Source organism: Tachysurus fulvidraco, chromosome 1, assembly GCF_022655615.1.
Source record: "Tachysurus fulvidraco isolate hzauxx_2018 chromosome 1, HZAU_PFXX_2.0, whole genome shotgun sequence".
NCBI classification, from domain to species: domain Eukaryota; kingdom Metazoa; phylum Chordata; class Actinopteri; order Siluriformes; family Bagridae; genus Tachysurus; species Tachysurus fulvidraco.
Window position 1 is genome coordinate 14,337,632 of NC_062518.1, and position 14,549 is coordinate 14,352,180.

The window sequence follows — 14,549 nt, forward strand, 5'->3', positions numbered from 1 at the left end:
TCTCTCTCTCTTTCTCTTCCCCTCCCTCCCTCCCCCTCCTTCTCTCTCTCTCTCTCAGACCCCAGTCAGGAGTACACTGACTCCACAGGCATCGATCTCCATGAATTTCTGGTCAACACACTGAAGAATAATCCTCGGTATGTTCGGCGCACTCATATAAAGCCTGTAACTCTCATCCTGTCAGTTTTATTCATTAATTCCCTCCTGCATCATCCAGCCTGCTGGGCGCCGCCGCCGGGAGCTAACAAATCGAGCGCTGCTCCAAAATAACAAAAACGGGAAGTTTGTTTGCAAACTCGACTATTTTCGAGGAAAAAACAGCAACTTTGATCTGAGCTTCAGAGGCAGATTGATGGCTCGAGGCTTAAAGCCGGGACAAAGGTGTTTTGTCGGCATCCTCACCGTCTTCCTCTGAAATATTCGTTTAGGGTTTAACGAACGTGCAGCAGCGGTCATGCTTACTAGGAAGTGGAGAAACATCCTCATAAGAAACGTCGCTGAAACGTTACTGACTGACGTTGAAAGGGAAAGCGTGATGATCTCATAAATCACCATGTGTTTAAAGCTGCTGATGTTAAATCAGCTTCAGCAGTTTTACACAAGAGTGTGCTGGACACGTGTGGTGTTAGTTTATTTATAGAATCAGAATCACAACACGGGGTTTTCTAACGACGATGTCACGTCCCACACGGATACACTGCGTCATGATAGCGTGACGCACCAGAGACGTCCCCGGGCTAATCGACTGCATCATTCTCTCCCGACGTTCAGGCATTTGTACTCGGATTAAGTTCCATCTCATTTGTAAATCTTCCAACAGATGAAATGCAGCTTGAAGTTTTTCTGTTGTGTGTTTTTATTTATTTTCTTTGGGTTCAGAGGAAAATGAATACAGGTTTGTCGTTGCAGGGACCGAATGATGCTGCTGAAGCTGGAGCAGGACATTCTGGACTTCATCGGTAACAATGAGTAAGTTATTAAAGACAGCGATTCTCTTCAAATCCACAGTTTTGCCAGTCGATATGCTATCATCATCCTCATCCTCAGCATTGTCAGTCATGGTAGAGGATTAAAGGCTTAGGAACAAAATGCAGAAATGAACCTAAATAATGAAAGTGGATGTAATTCAGCACGTCTACGTCTCGTCCTCCCATCAGGTCCCACAAGAGGAAGTTCCCCCCAATGACATCATACCACCGGATGCTGCTGCACAGAGTGGCGGCGTATTTCGGCCTGGAACACAACGTGGACCAGAGCGGCAAATCGGTCATCATCAACAAAACCAGCAATACCAGGATGTGAGTGTCATTAACACACAAACTCTCATACAGTTCCTGCTGGGAGCGAACGTCTCTACCAACATCACACTTCACTTAACACATTTTTCTTTCTAGTACCATTCCGCCGTTACTACAGAGACAGTTAGCAACGGCAGTTATTGTTTTGCGCCCAAAACAAACCCTTTGTTTCATTATTATTATTATTATTATTATTATTTTGAATCATTCCTATTTGTAACGTTATTCTATTATTTTTATTGCCGTCATGAACGAAAATGAAAAGCACGTTAAAAACGAGGCTTATTATCGTTTTAATGACTGAGAGGCTGATACTCCAAAAGGCGCTGACATTTCTGCTTTTTCTACACTAGACAGCGAAACTCAAGTTAAGTGTTCTTGGAGTTTGCTGGCGTTCAGTCAAAACAGCAGACGATGCGATCGTTCAGCTAGCTCGTGGCTGTTCGGTGATCGGATCGGGAAATGATCTAGTTCCTGTTATTAGTATCTCACAAAACATTAGTATCTGTACCAAACATCTCTCAGAAAGTTTCACTAAAGACCAACTGATTTTTTTTTGTTTGTTTTTTGGTCCTGTTTTATGTCATTCAGTCTGCATTAAAGAGGATCCTGATATAGAAACGTACAGGATCGCGGCCCAGAGGCTAAACAGCTAAGGACGCACTGTTTTTAGTGCAGCGTCTTAATCACCAGTTCTAAAGTTTCCACGTTTATTTTTATATGAAACTGACTCCGAACCTGTCTCCGTTACAGACCTGATCAGAAGTTCTCCGAGCACATAAAAGACGACAAAACCGACGATTTCCAAAAGCGCTACATCCTGAAGAGGGACAGCTTGAGTCTAGACCAGGAGGATGGAAGGGTAAGTGAGTGCACCGGAAAGTAAAACGTATCCTACGCAAAATACCTTCTTTGTTCACTGAATTAACACTGTAGCTTCCCATATTTTATGACCTTGAAAAATCCCCTCATTTGTCTGGGAAAAAAAGTCCTGGAAAATCTTTTCACCCCTTAGGGGGAACGTGCGAAAACCCTGACCTCCATCGTCACTGATTTTAAACCCCACAGATCAACAGTTTCCCAGACACTTTGTGCACTTGGATACGAGACACGGTCATACTGACGGCGCCGCACGCTGCCTCGCATATTTAAACACGCCTGTGCTTGTTTGTGTAGCTAAGGATGCGCCTGAAGGACGACCGGAGGAGCAAATCCATCGAGGAGAGAGAGGAAGAGTACCAAAGAGCGAGAGAGCGAATCTTCGCTCAGGATGTGAGCTTCATTGGCTATAATAATAATAATAATAATAATAATAATAATAATAATAATAATAATCTTTGTGGTAATTTATTTAGAAAACCTTTAGTAGAGATGGAATAAATAATGATGATTAATAAAAATGTTAGTCAACTTGCTTTTCTTGTGTTTTTTTTTTTTTTTTTTAAATTCATTTATTTATTTATTGTTTTATTTTTTCTTCTTCCCCCACAGGGTCAGGATCATTTCCAGCTTGATAAAAGGTAATTACTTAATTATCTATCTATCTCTCGCTCTCACTCTCTATCTATCACTCTTTGTAAATGAGAATAAATGAATGTTTTTTTGCCTTCTTGTGCTGTAGGATGCAGGAGGATATGGGTTACATTAGCAGCCACCAGAAACGGCAAATCTTCAGGTGGTGCACAATATATTATTATTCACATGAACATGTACAGTAGGTTCAATATTAAGATGTGATAGTGTGTGTGTGTGTGTTGCAGGTTGAGGGACAGCAGCTCGGAGAACGAGCCGAGAAGCCTGGAGCCTCGGCCGTGGAGCAGCACAGACTCGGACAGCTCGCACAGAAACGGCAGACCGGCCATCACTAAAGCCAGCAGCTTCAGCAGCATCAGCGTGTTGATACGCAGAGACAGCACTGCTAGCAGCAGGAGCACTGGGAGACTGTCTAAAACGGGTACACACACACACACACACTTCAGCTACAGATAGGAGATTAAAGTCAAGTTATTCAAAGATGTACACTTCTACACAGACAGGCTGTTCGAAACACACACAACACACCCTCAGTGCAAATACCATTAGACTATTATGATCTCTCACACACGCGCGCACACACACACACAGTTTGCAGCTGAAAGAGCAGCAGCAGGGGGTATAATGGCACACACCCAGGCTATCTAAAATATGTGACACACACAGAGAGCCTCAGGTGAGAAATGAACACACACAAAAATACACTACAATTTTCTATACATTCTCAACGTCGTTATCTAACACCTTGTCTCACCAGCCATTTTCTAGCTCTGTGCATGCGCTTATCCCCCTGCTGGCATCACCGCTGCGCGCGCGCGCACACACACAAATTCACTGCATTCCGCATATATGTTTTTTTTTTTTCTCTACTCATCTTCTGTCCGCTCTCCTGTCACCCTGAAACAAAAGCAGCAGCATCAACATTGGCGAGTCGCCCCCCAGCCTGCACTCATGGCTTATTAATGTGCTGGTATTTAACGGCTCATATATAATTCCCTTTTTAATATTTAACAGCCTCTCTTCCATCAAGTGACCTCTGTCTGTGTGTCTGTGTCCCGCCAACATGAAAAAGCCCCCTGAGAAGCTTTTGTGTGCGACCGCAGTCCTTCAGTGTAGGGACCGGTTTCAGCGGTGGCTTGACACAATGTTTTGGAGATTTCTTCTATTTAGTTACTCAATATTCTTAAAAAATTCGGGGGTTCGGAGGAGGTGAAGGACGTCCATTTAATCCATTTAACGCTTCTTCGCACTTTCTGTTGAACAAGAGTAGAAGAATAGACTCCGACAAGATAACATACCACCCTGCGTTTTGTTGTTATGGCAACACAGCCGCATGCACATTCGTTTGATTTGCGTCGCATGCGTGGAGCCAAGTTCATAGTTTTCAAGTTCCGTTCATTTTCACCCTCATCCGCCTTTGAGTGCTTCATGTGGTTCCCGTCTCGCTGTCCGTCACAAGCTTTCATTCCTCCTCACGCCACAGACACAACTAGTATTTTTCATTACTTCTTGCCGCAGGTTCTGACTCCTGTAGTAGTGTAGGTTCGTCTACCGGCTCGCTGTCTCGCCCTGCCTTGTCGTTACCCATCCAAGCTGTGCCGGCTCCGACCAGGTGTGTGGCTGAGGGCACCAGAGACCTGGGCCCTCCGAGCTCCGCAACCAACACTACAGCCCATGCTGATACTAACACTAGTGCTAACGCTAACACAAGCTACTACCTCCTTCCTCTGGAGGCCTCGGGCATCCCAGCGGGCAGCGTGCTGCTACACTCTCAAACAGGTGCGTACCACCTGCCCCAGTGCCAGCGGGAGGGGAGGAGGGGTGTTGGGGAAATGCTTCATCTATTAAAAAACACTGTTAAGTTAATATACGTCTTATTAGCTTTCTTTATCAGCAGTGAGCAATAGGGGGCGCTGTAATTCCGTCAGTATTACATTTCTGTAGCTCACACAAAGAATCGAAGAGTCTCGATGTCAGAACTAACATCACTATCGTATGAACAAACCGGGAGTTGTGTGAACAGGATGTACAGAGAGGTTTATTTACTTCTTTATAGTTTCAGATCCGTCAGAAATGTCTGTCTTTATTTATACTGCTTTAGTAACCAAAGAGAATCGGATTCAGACTCGTGGCCCTGCATTTTGTCTTAACGCCGTCCACTAACGTTAGTCTTCTAACAGCTCTGTCTGTGCTCTTCTTCCTGTTTCTGTAGTCAAGCCCTATTTACATTTTTAATGCTTGATTGTGTGATTTGATGTAAAAACACAGATAAGAACCCACTTTACAACACTGCAGGTCAGCCGTTCACCAACCCTGACGGCAGCGCTGTGGTCTACAACCCTGGCTTGACATCACAGCAGGGGAGGGGCCAGCAGCCCATGGCTCCGCCTCCTCCGCCTCCACAGCACCAGCCAACCAATCATGTTGTGACTCAGGTTAGTCCAGGATCTTTCTTTTTTGTTGTTGTCACTGACACGGTCGATGTATATCAGTGTACACACTTTCCTTCCAGAAAGTCTTTGTTTTACACAAAATGTAGAAATCTAGACACTGTCCTGTTGCCCGTCATATCTCTGCTCACTCGTTTGCATCCTTTCCCGTGATGCCGTTGTCTCTCCTCTCGGTTCAGTGTGTATTTGAGACGTTATTTCTTCTATGTCTTCTGCTCCATCGCTGTCTTTTTCCTCTCTCTCTCTCTTTTTCTCCTCTGCAGCATTGTGGTCAGTGTGTGCAGTACTCAGCGATCTCTTATCCTCCTCCGCTCCTGCCTGTTCCTCTAAACCAACACTACACTGTGGTACTGCTCTCTCTCTCTGTCTCTCTCGCTATGTCTCTCTCTCTTTCTCTTTCTCTCATGTATTGGGAGTGTAGAAATTAATGGCATGTGGTGGGGCAGGTTACAGTAATGGGGGGATTTTGGCTGGTGGGGCAGGTTACATCAACAGGGATTTGGGGTGGGGGTGTGGAGGGGATGGTGGGGCAGGATACATTGACAGTGATTTTGGGGGGTGAGGGGGTGGAGGGGCAGTTTACACAGACAAAAAAATCGGGGTGTGGGTTGGATGGTGGGGCAGTGATTTTTTTATTTTATTTATTTATTTCTCTTTCCCCCCCCCCTCTCTTTCTTCATACATCCTTCAATTTCCTCTGCTCATCTTGTTATTCAGTCATTAGTCTGACCGTTCTAACTAGATTTATTTGTTAGTGGATTTGATTTGCTTTGTTTGTTTATTTATTTATTTATTTATTTATTTATTTCACTTCATGATAAAACCGTCTGCACTCCATTTGTTCCTTTACCATAAATCTCACCTCTCTCATTCTTAGCAGCCTATATAACTTAGTCAGCTTGTCAGCTCGCTCGTCAGTATTAATGCTGGTAATGTTGTATTTATGTTAAAGCTGGAAAGCAGGCAAGTGCCAAAATGTCTAACAGCACAATAGAAATAATTGAAGTCCTCCTGCTGAACCATGGCCGCATATTAAGTGTCTGTGCACTCCTTTCTACTCTAGCGGCATGATGATGATGATGATGATGATGATGCATTACATTTAAACAACAGAGAAAATGAAGGAGTGAGTGCTGTGTGTGTTGCTCTATAGGAGCAGAGTGATCAGTGCCAAGCAGCAGCTGCTAATTTAATCCTGTTTGAAAGTATGTAGCTTTAAGCAGCTACATGATGGAGGGACTTTTTGACTGACTATTTGGACTCTGGGATTTTCTTTAAATGTTGAAGTATTCGGGTAGAAATGTGAATGTTATTACTATAGGTGAGTAAAGCAGTGTTTAGTTTAAGTGTGTGTGTGTGTGTGTTGCAGCAGGACAGTCTGGGGAACCAGTTCAGCCAGTTAAGCCTGGCACCCAGCGAAGTGCCAGACCACCAGACGGGCGTCTTTTCCCACTCCATGGTGCTCCAGAATCAGGCCCCCACCGGCTACGTGCTCCAGCCTGGTCAGCATGTCTCTGTGCCCACGTACCCACCACCTACACAAAGCATCCAGCAGCAGGGATACATCCAGCAGCCTGTGCAGCAGGTATACACACACACACACGACTGTGCACTTGGCACTTCTCCTTGTGCTGATCCCAAGCACCACCCACATTTTATCACTGTTGCCTGTTAGTCATCGAAGCTTTAGAATACTCTTGAGAAGCATGTCAGTGATGATGGCTAAATCACATTATACCTGAAACGTTTGTCAACCACAACAGTTTACAGCATTAATGTAACTCTAAACAGAAAAAAACCCAAAGAAACCTTATAATTAAGACTGTTAGTCAGCTGGTTGCTTTGGTACGAGAGGATTAAAGCATAAGTGTGTGTGTGTGTGTGTGTGCGCGCGCACAGATGTCAGCGTGTTACTGCGCTCCTGGTCAGTATCCCCACTCGACCCAGCACTACAGACCAGTCACCCCAGTACACTACAGCGGCCCCCAGAGTCAACCACTACCACCACAACAACCAGGTACACACACACACACACGCAATCTTACACTGGTGTTAATACTGATGCACGTTATGTATTGGGAGTGTAGAATGGCGTGTATGTGGAGGGGATGGCGGGGCAGGTTACATCAACAGTGATTTGGGGGGGGGCTGTGGAGGGGATGGTGGGGCAGGTTACATCAACAGTGAATTGGGGTGGGGGGGCTGTGGGGGGGCAGGTTACATCGACAGTGATGGGGGGGATTGGATGGTGGGGCAGATTACATCAACAGTGATTTGGGGGGGCAGGTTACACCGACGGTGATTTTTTTTTGGGGGGGGGGTGTTGGATGTTAGGGCAGGTTACATCAACAGTGATTTTTTTGGGGGGGGGGGCAGGATACACCGACTGTGTTTTTTTTGGGGGGAGGGGGTTTACACTGACTGTGGATTTTTTTTTTTTTGGTGGGGGGGGAGTGTATGGTTGGGTGACAGTGACATGGGGGTGGAGGGGCAGGTGGGGCAGGTCACATGGACAGTGATTTGGGGGTGAGTGTCAGTTCTGGGTGGTTGGAGGCGGGGCCGTGCCACTGTCTGAGAGACCGTATGATTCTCACAGTGAACCGGTCTCTTTTCCCATCACTCACTCCCAGCTTCTGACCTTTCACCTCTCTGCCTGTTGTAGGGCAGGAAGAAGAGCAACACTCACTCCACCCCTCTTGTGTCCTGCTTTGGCAGCTTCTGTGTTTGAATGTCATTTTATTTTATTTGTGTTGTTATGAAAGAATGTTTAATACTTCCTGTAAATAATGAGTGGTGCTGCAGCAGGACGTAGCTGATACAACACGTTACCCAGCCTCATGGGGATTATTACTGCTCGTAAGGACAGAGACTTTGTACCGTATCAGCAACCATCAGAACATCTCGTCTCAGATCGTGTAGAGCATCTGCCGTACAAATCCGAGCCAACTCGCTGTCGCTATAGAAACAATAACACGTCCACACACATTGACAGGAGGTTAATCAGCACTTCCTGAGTCAGGAATTCAGCGTCGATGTTGTATAAATATTTGTTAACCATGTATATAACCGTGCTCATGAATAGTGAAGCCTTCAGCCCTTGTTGGGGAAAGTGTGGAAAGAATCCATTTCAGAGCATGTGTGTGGGCGTGTGTGTGTGTGTGTGTGTTAGCGTGAACTCGTACATGTGTGGCGTCCAATAAAGAGGCTTTTATTCTCTTCATGTCTGCTCTGAGTGAAAATAGTCATCTTGACTGACTTTCTCTGCCGCTCCCTCTCTCTCTCTCTCTCTCTCTCTCTCTCTCTCTCTCTCCCCCCCTCCCTCCCACTCTTGAATTGATTGCTGCTGCCTGCCACAAAGGAGGTGGCCAGACATTAAAAAAAAAAAAAACAAACGCTGTTCAGACTCGGAGAAAAGAGACGTCCGTCTGCTGTCGTTCGTCTTAAACGTCCTACTCCGCTAAAGTCACACACACCCACACACACACGAGCGTCTTAGTCAGAAAGATGAAAACTCAATTAAAGAGCAAGGAAGCCACGATAAACAAGGGACATGGGAACAGAGGCACAGCCGCTGGGGGAAACGTGTAGGACGACGCACAATAGAGTCTGGGCTCACCAACGAATTTATCAGACGGAGGACAGAACAAAACAAAAATCAAAAAGCAGAGATGAAGAGAGGAGAGGATGCAGAAAGAGCGCAGCTAAGTGCGAGCCTCAGCTTCCAGGCTGACCTTCTCTGGCTTTTTGTGTTCCGCGCACACACATCGATCGTTCATCATTCTTTAATGCGCCTCCCACGCACCCCAGCGCTCAGTCTCCTTCCTGTTCTGATAAAAGGACCCAAATGCAAAAAAGCAGCCATTTCCACTCCAGTCTTATCAGCAGCAGTTCTGCTATTCTGTGGAATATTTCAACTAAACATTTCTCCAAAACAAATCCTACGTTTTCTTGCAGTAATGTCCGTTTAAAAAAGGTCAGGCCAAAAATAATGAGTTCTCCGTACTGGGATTTATTTATTTTCACACAAAAATTTCCCATTTATTCACTTCATTAACCGCTGTTTACCGTGTCATTGTGCAAAGCCCTTTAAGCACTTAATGGGAATTTTATCATGGCCCGCAGCATAAAATTGTGCATAAACGAATAGAGAAGTCGCGCATACTGTGATGTCCAAAAAATGTGCTCTCTCGCTCTCTCTCTCACTCTCTCACTTGCTCACTCTCTCACACGGCCGATATATGAGGAGGAAGAACATGTCATGATACTCTGTAGTCCCACTGAATGTAAATAGTGTAAAAAAAAAAAAAAAAAGTGTATTCATGTTAAAATCATCCTTCTAGAGGAAAAGAGGTGAAATGACCTAATTAGTGGAAATAATTGGGTTGGATGTTAAACGTTGGTGAGATTTAACGAGTTCCAGCATCACTGAATTAAAATCGGTGAAGGAGAGGATCGTGTACTGAAAGTGTGTGATCCTTTACCTGAGCACGTCAGGCTGCCATCTCCAAAACAAAAAGCCTGGCTTTATTTGGTTAATTTGACCTTCTGGGCTGTTTAATATCTTGGAGTTTAACCGAGCCGTGTGACGAAGCGAGGCGTAACGCAGCGACATGGCACATAAACATAATTGCCCAAGCAAAGCCGCGTCGATGATGACTAGCTGCTTTTATTAGAAAGGGGATAATGCAGGTGTAGGGTGTGTTAGACTTTGAGGAAATTGCGGTCATGACACTTTTCTAAATGTCAATAGAAGAGTGTGTGTGTATATGTGTGTGTGTGGGTTCTCGATGCACTCTCGTCTCTTGAGTAAAGTTGTTTGTCCACCACATCCCTCAGGTTATCAGACAGTCATGCCCAGTCAAGCTCCCAACTACCAAGGCATGATGGGAGCTCAGCAGCCTCAGAGCCAATCACTGGTCAGTAACCAGCCTGGGATAACCAATCAGATTCAGGGCATGGTGGTGCAGTACCCGCCCATGCCGCACTATCAGGTCAGTGCTGTTTGACTGGCTTGTGGTGATGAATTTTTATTTAAGGAATGACACTGGTAGTAACGTGTGTGTGTGTGTGTAGGGCTCGCAGAATGTTCTTCAGCCAGCCTATCAGCAGCAACTGGTTGTGCAGGGACCGACCAATCAGACACAGATGCCCTCAGCCAGCATGCAGGTGTACTACAGTGTGCTGCCCCCAAGCCAACACTCCACTGTTAGGTATCTCTCTCTCTCTCACACACACACACACACACACACACACACACACACCTCTGTTGATCTATTAACCTGTCTTAAGCTTATATATACATGGCTTCATTTAAAGCATTTAAATGTTCTCTCTCACACTCTCTCTCACACACACTTGTGTTAACCTGCCTTAAGCTTTTATGTACACTATTTCTCTTTGTCACCCACATTAAAGCATCTAAATACCTTATTGATGGTTTTGTGTGTTTAGTAATAATTGTCGTCGTTTGTTTTCTGACAAGCGGATTTCTAAAAAAAGTGGCCAGAGATTTTATATATATATATAATATAGACGCACACACACACACACACTAGTGTTTTATAGAAGGCATATATATTATTTTAATGAACCAGTTTCTCAGCCTCTGCTCCGTCTAAAGTGAACGGGATACTAATCACACTAATCAATCTTTCTTGCCTTGGCTGTTTCCTTTCTCTGTGTGCGGGCGTCAGCTCCACCGTGGGCTTCCTGCCACCTCCGGGTTCCGAGCAGATGCAGTTCCCCAGGGCCACCTCTCCCTGTGGCTCTCAACCGATCCCAGCGCAGCAGTGCACAGGTATTACGGAGCTTTCAGCCAATCGGGTGGCAGCGAGCCACAAAACACACCGTAGGAAAGCAGGAAAAGTTAACATTTTTTAGAAACACGAGATTATGCGTGAAATGTTGCGAGGAGCCGCAGCGCAAATAGTTTTGACAGAAGACTAATGGAAATGCGCATAGGAATCAGTGTCACAGCCACATGCTCGTCATTCTCTACAATAACACAGCGGATCTGTTTGAAGGCGTAAGGATTCGCTTCTATTTAACGCTTGTTGCATTAAATTCACAAATATCATACGTTAACGGGAACTTGGCTTCTGAATAAACGCTTTGTAGATAACAAACAATGTTGTAGATCTCATCAGTAAAGCAGTGTTACTCAGTGGCTTTGAATTTACAGCCATTTTCTGGTTCTGAGCAAATGTTAAGAAAAAAATAATCTAGTTTTCATGAGAAACTTCCAGCCTTCTTGTTCTCTCTGTTTAGAAAAATATGGTCTGTAAATGTACAGTTTCTCCCTAGTGGCAATTATTTTTGGAAAAAAAATAATAAAATAAATGAATCACATTGATTCACTTCATTAAATGGTGTCTACGGTTTTGTCGTAGGCGGTGCGTTGCCCGCGAGCGATTATAGGAGTTTTATGACCTCTTACTGCCTTAAATCATGAGTGAACCTTAATGAACAGAGAACTCGAGCGTGCTTTGAACAGAACACACTTCTCGGATGAGTTGTGGTGAAGAAAATGGGTTTTAATGAGATGAGCGCAGTGGTGAACTGCCTTGACTGTTCATTGGGTAATAAACAGTTTTAATTGGTGTGTGTGTGGCTTTTCCTCACAATGTGAACACACGAGAATTGTTTTTGCCTTTGCAAGCCTTCTAGACATGCACATCCACATCGGCAAGTGTTTTCATGGAATAATTTACCATGATCCTGCTCTGCTCTGGCAGGTGTGCCTCCAGCACCCCCTGGTGGTAGCGGTGTGCTGATGATGCAGCTGAGTATGCCTCCTCCGCCTCCTGCCACCACCCAGTGGAAACAGAACAAATACTACAGCCTGGACCAGCAGCATCAGCACCATGGCTCCAAGCCGTCAGAGCTGGGCCTGGTCGACGCATCACAGGTCCGTTCACATCAGGTGAATAAAGTGAAACCACATCTTTAGCGGTTAATCGGAACTATTCACTACGGCATGTGCTGGAGGTCTAAATATCCAACTTTAGCTGAGATTATTAGTGTTCTGTTGAAATTAGCTCACAAAATCTCTCTCTCTCTCTCCAGAACAGTCCTCAGCTGACCAGCCCCGCCCCTTCTCCTGCCCACTCTCCTGGTCCGCCCCATCTGGCCAATCTAAAGGGAATCCATCCTGGTCTCGCCCCTCTTCCAATAATGCATCAGTTCTCTCGACCCTTCCTTCAAGGTGAGTGTCACAGTGTGTGTGTGTGTGTGTGTGAGGGACATGCCATTATTGCTGCTACAACACTTGTTTTAGCGATTGTCCGCTTCATTCGGTGCCGTGTGTGTCGACAGGTGATGGCAGGTATCCCTTACTCGGACAGCCTCTACAGTACAGCCATCCCATCCGACCTCCTCTAATGCACGGCTCTCATCTGGTCAACCACCACTACCATCATCACCATCAGGTTACACACACACACACAGCGCTGCACATCGTCACAGACAGACAGTTTGCTGATGCCTCCTGTTGTTCCAGGGTCCTATGGGAATCCGTCATGGGGGGCGTGGCCGAAGACCGACAAAGAAATCACTGTCCACTGATAGTAACACAGGGGAGATAGGTAACGGCCAGATTTAACACACACGCACATTAACAGCACCCCCCCCCCCCTTATCTTTTAGTTAAACAGCACCTGAGCAGATCTTCTATGGTGGTGCTATGAGTGTGTAAAGGAAAGTGTTCTTCACACACTGCTCAGTGCTCAGTGCTGTTCTTCACACCACTGCTCAGTGCTGTTCTTCACACACTGCTCAGTGCGCTCACGGTGACGCATCATGTTAAGCCTTACCCATGGCCTTTTGGTTGCTTCTTTCTTTCCTAGTTTTTGTGAATAATAATTTTTCTTTCTTTTTTTTTACTTACGTCAGATTCATAAATGTTTATTAATGGACTAATTAGCACAGCATCGTTAACGATCTTCTGCATGATCTCTCAGCTACCGGTCGTGTTCTGGAGGTGACGGACCTGCCAGCAGGCATCAGCCGTGCCGAGGCCGACTCTCTGCTGGCAGAGCTGGGCAAGGCAGGCGCTCTGATCAAATGGCTGCCGGAGCAGTCGCAGCATCCCCAGCGCTCAGACAGCTCCGTGACCGCCGACACCTCGGCCATGACCCCACGTGACCTCGCCTCTACCTACACTATCCTGGCCACCTTCCCATCAAAGCAAGCGGCGCAGAGCGCGCTGCTAAAACTCAACACCTCCATCGGCGCGTTTAGACTCAAGGCCATTCAGAGGGCTGGCTCTCAGTGAGGCCATGCCTCCTCATCCTAAATCCCCATCATCACCATTTCCTGCCTCACTACTTCCTGTTTCTCTTGTGTTTTCATTGTTTTGTTTGCATCAATGTGGACAACTGGGTTTGATTAGTTGTCTGGGGCTTTTTTTTCACTGGGGTTTGTTTAACACAAGGGGGGATAAAGACAAAAAAATATCTGAATTGTAACTGTTGACTCAAGATTATTTAATCGAACCAAAAAAAAAAGAAAAGAAAAAAGACACGTTTTGCAATTTTTTCTAAAGACTCAGACGCTTTACCACAAAGACAGCATGGTGTATTTTGTACTGCAGGATGGAAGCTCGGACCACGTGCACTTCCTCTTCGTCTTGTTTGTAACGCAGTCTTTTTTTTTTTTTTTTTTTTTTTGGGTGGGGGTGGATGGGGGAGTGAAATCTGCTCGAATTTGGTACGTCGATGAAGCCACAAACAAGAGAAAGCTTCAACTTCTTGTGCCTTCAGCTTCACTGTTGCTAACGGAGAACAGATGTCCCTTGTTTGAATAACTGAGTGAGAAAATAATTCATCCTCCTCTGCTTTTTTTTTTTTTTTTTTTTTCCCCCCCTCTTTTTTTCCTCTGAATGCCATCTGTTCCAGGCACGAATGGGAGTTCTGATAGCTGATCAGACTGGCTCTGGGTTTTAATTTTATTTATACGTGGCCATTTTTAAAAAAACAAACATCAAAAACAACAAAAAAAAGGCACCCCTCCATATCCCCTTCTCTGCAGAAATGTTTGCATTATTATTATTATTATTATTATTATTATTATTATTATTATTATTTTGAAAAGCTCTGTTTTTATTTCAGTTTGAAACCAATAAATGTTTACACCAAAACGTGCCGTCTTTAAAATGGAAACAGCGCCGTCTACTGTCCAAGTAATTTATTGTGAGATATTTTTACATACACCGAGATGATATCAGTCCACCTGCTTCACACTTCTGCTTCTGATCCCACTTCAAATTCTC

The 14,549-nt window shown here is 45.1% G+C and overlaps 1 protein-coding gene across 17 annotated transcripts in view; it reads left to right on the plus strand.

Annotated features, from left to right (window-relative positions):
• LOC113657018 (R3H domain-containing protein 1) overlaps window positions 1-13,790 on the plus strand; it is a 32,680-nt gene extending 18,890 nt beyond the window's left edge. For 9 of the 17 annotated variants that reach the window (XM_047813043.1, XM_047813063.1, XM_027168526.2 and 6 more), the window contains 21 exons: window positions 59-137; window positions 910-969; window positions 1,158-1,298; window positions 2,052-2,160; window positions 2,475-2,570; window positions 2,790-2,818; window positions 2,920-2,973; window positions 3,059-3,252; window positions 4,350-4,610; window positions 5,127-5,266; window positions 5,545-5,628; window positions 6,651-6,866; window positions 7,181-7,298; window positions 10,118-10,272; window positions 10,355-10,491; window positions 10,975-11,078; window positions 12,016-12,203; window positions 12,347-12,485; window positions 12,596-12,708; window positions 12,780-12,864; window positions 13,240-13,790. In XM_047813043.1, the coding sequence (XP_047668999.1) occupies window positions 59-137; window positions 910-969; window positions 1,158-1,298; window positions 2,052-2,160; window positions 2,475-2,570; window positions 2,790-2,818; window positions 2,920-2,973; window positions 3,059-3,252; window positions 4,350-4,610; window positions 5,127-5,266; window positions 5,545-5,628; window positions 6,651-6,866; window positions 7,181-7,298; window positions 10,118-10,272; window positions 10,355-10,491; window positions 10,975-11,078; window positions 12,016-12,203; window positions 12,347-12,485; window positions 12,596-12,708; window positions 12,780-12,864; window positions 13,240-13,553 (2,816 nt within the window). In that variant the 3' untranslated portion in view covers window positions 13,554-13,790. The remainder of the gene's footprint in view (window positions 1-58; window positions 138-909; window positions 970-1,157; window positions 1,299-2,051; window positions 2,161-2,474; window positions 2,571-2,789; window positions 2,819-2,919; window positions 2,974-3,058; window positions 3,253-4,349; window positions 4,611-5,126; window positions 5,267-5,544; window positions 5,629-6,650; window positions 6,867-7,180; window positions 7,299-10,117; window positions 10,273-10,354; window positions 10,492-10,974; window positions 11,079-12,015; window positions 12,204-12,346; window positions 12,486-12,595; window positions 12,709-12,779; window positions 12,865-13,239) is intronic. The other 8 variants (XM_047813045.1, XM_047813044.1, XM_047813080.1 and 5 more) reach the window with 8 other exon arrangements.
• The last annotated feature ends 759 nt before the right edge of the window (window positions 13,791-14,549 follow it).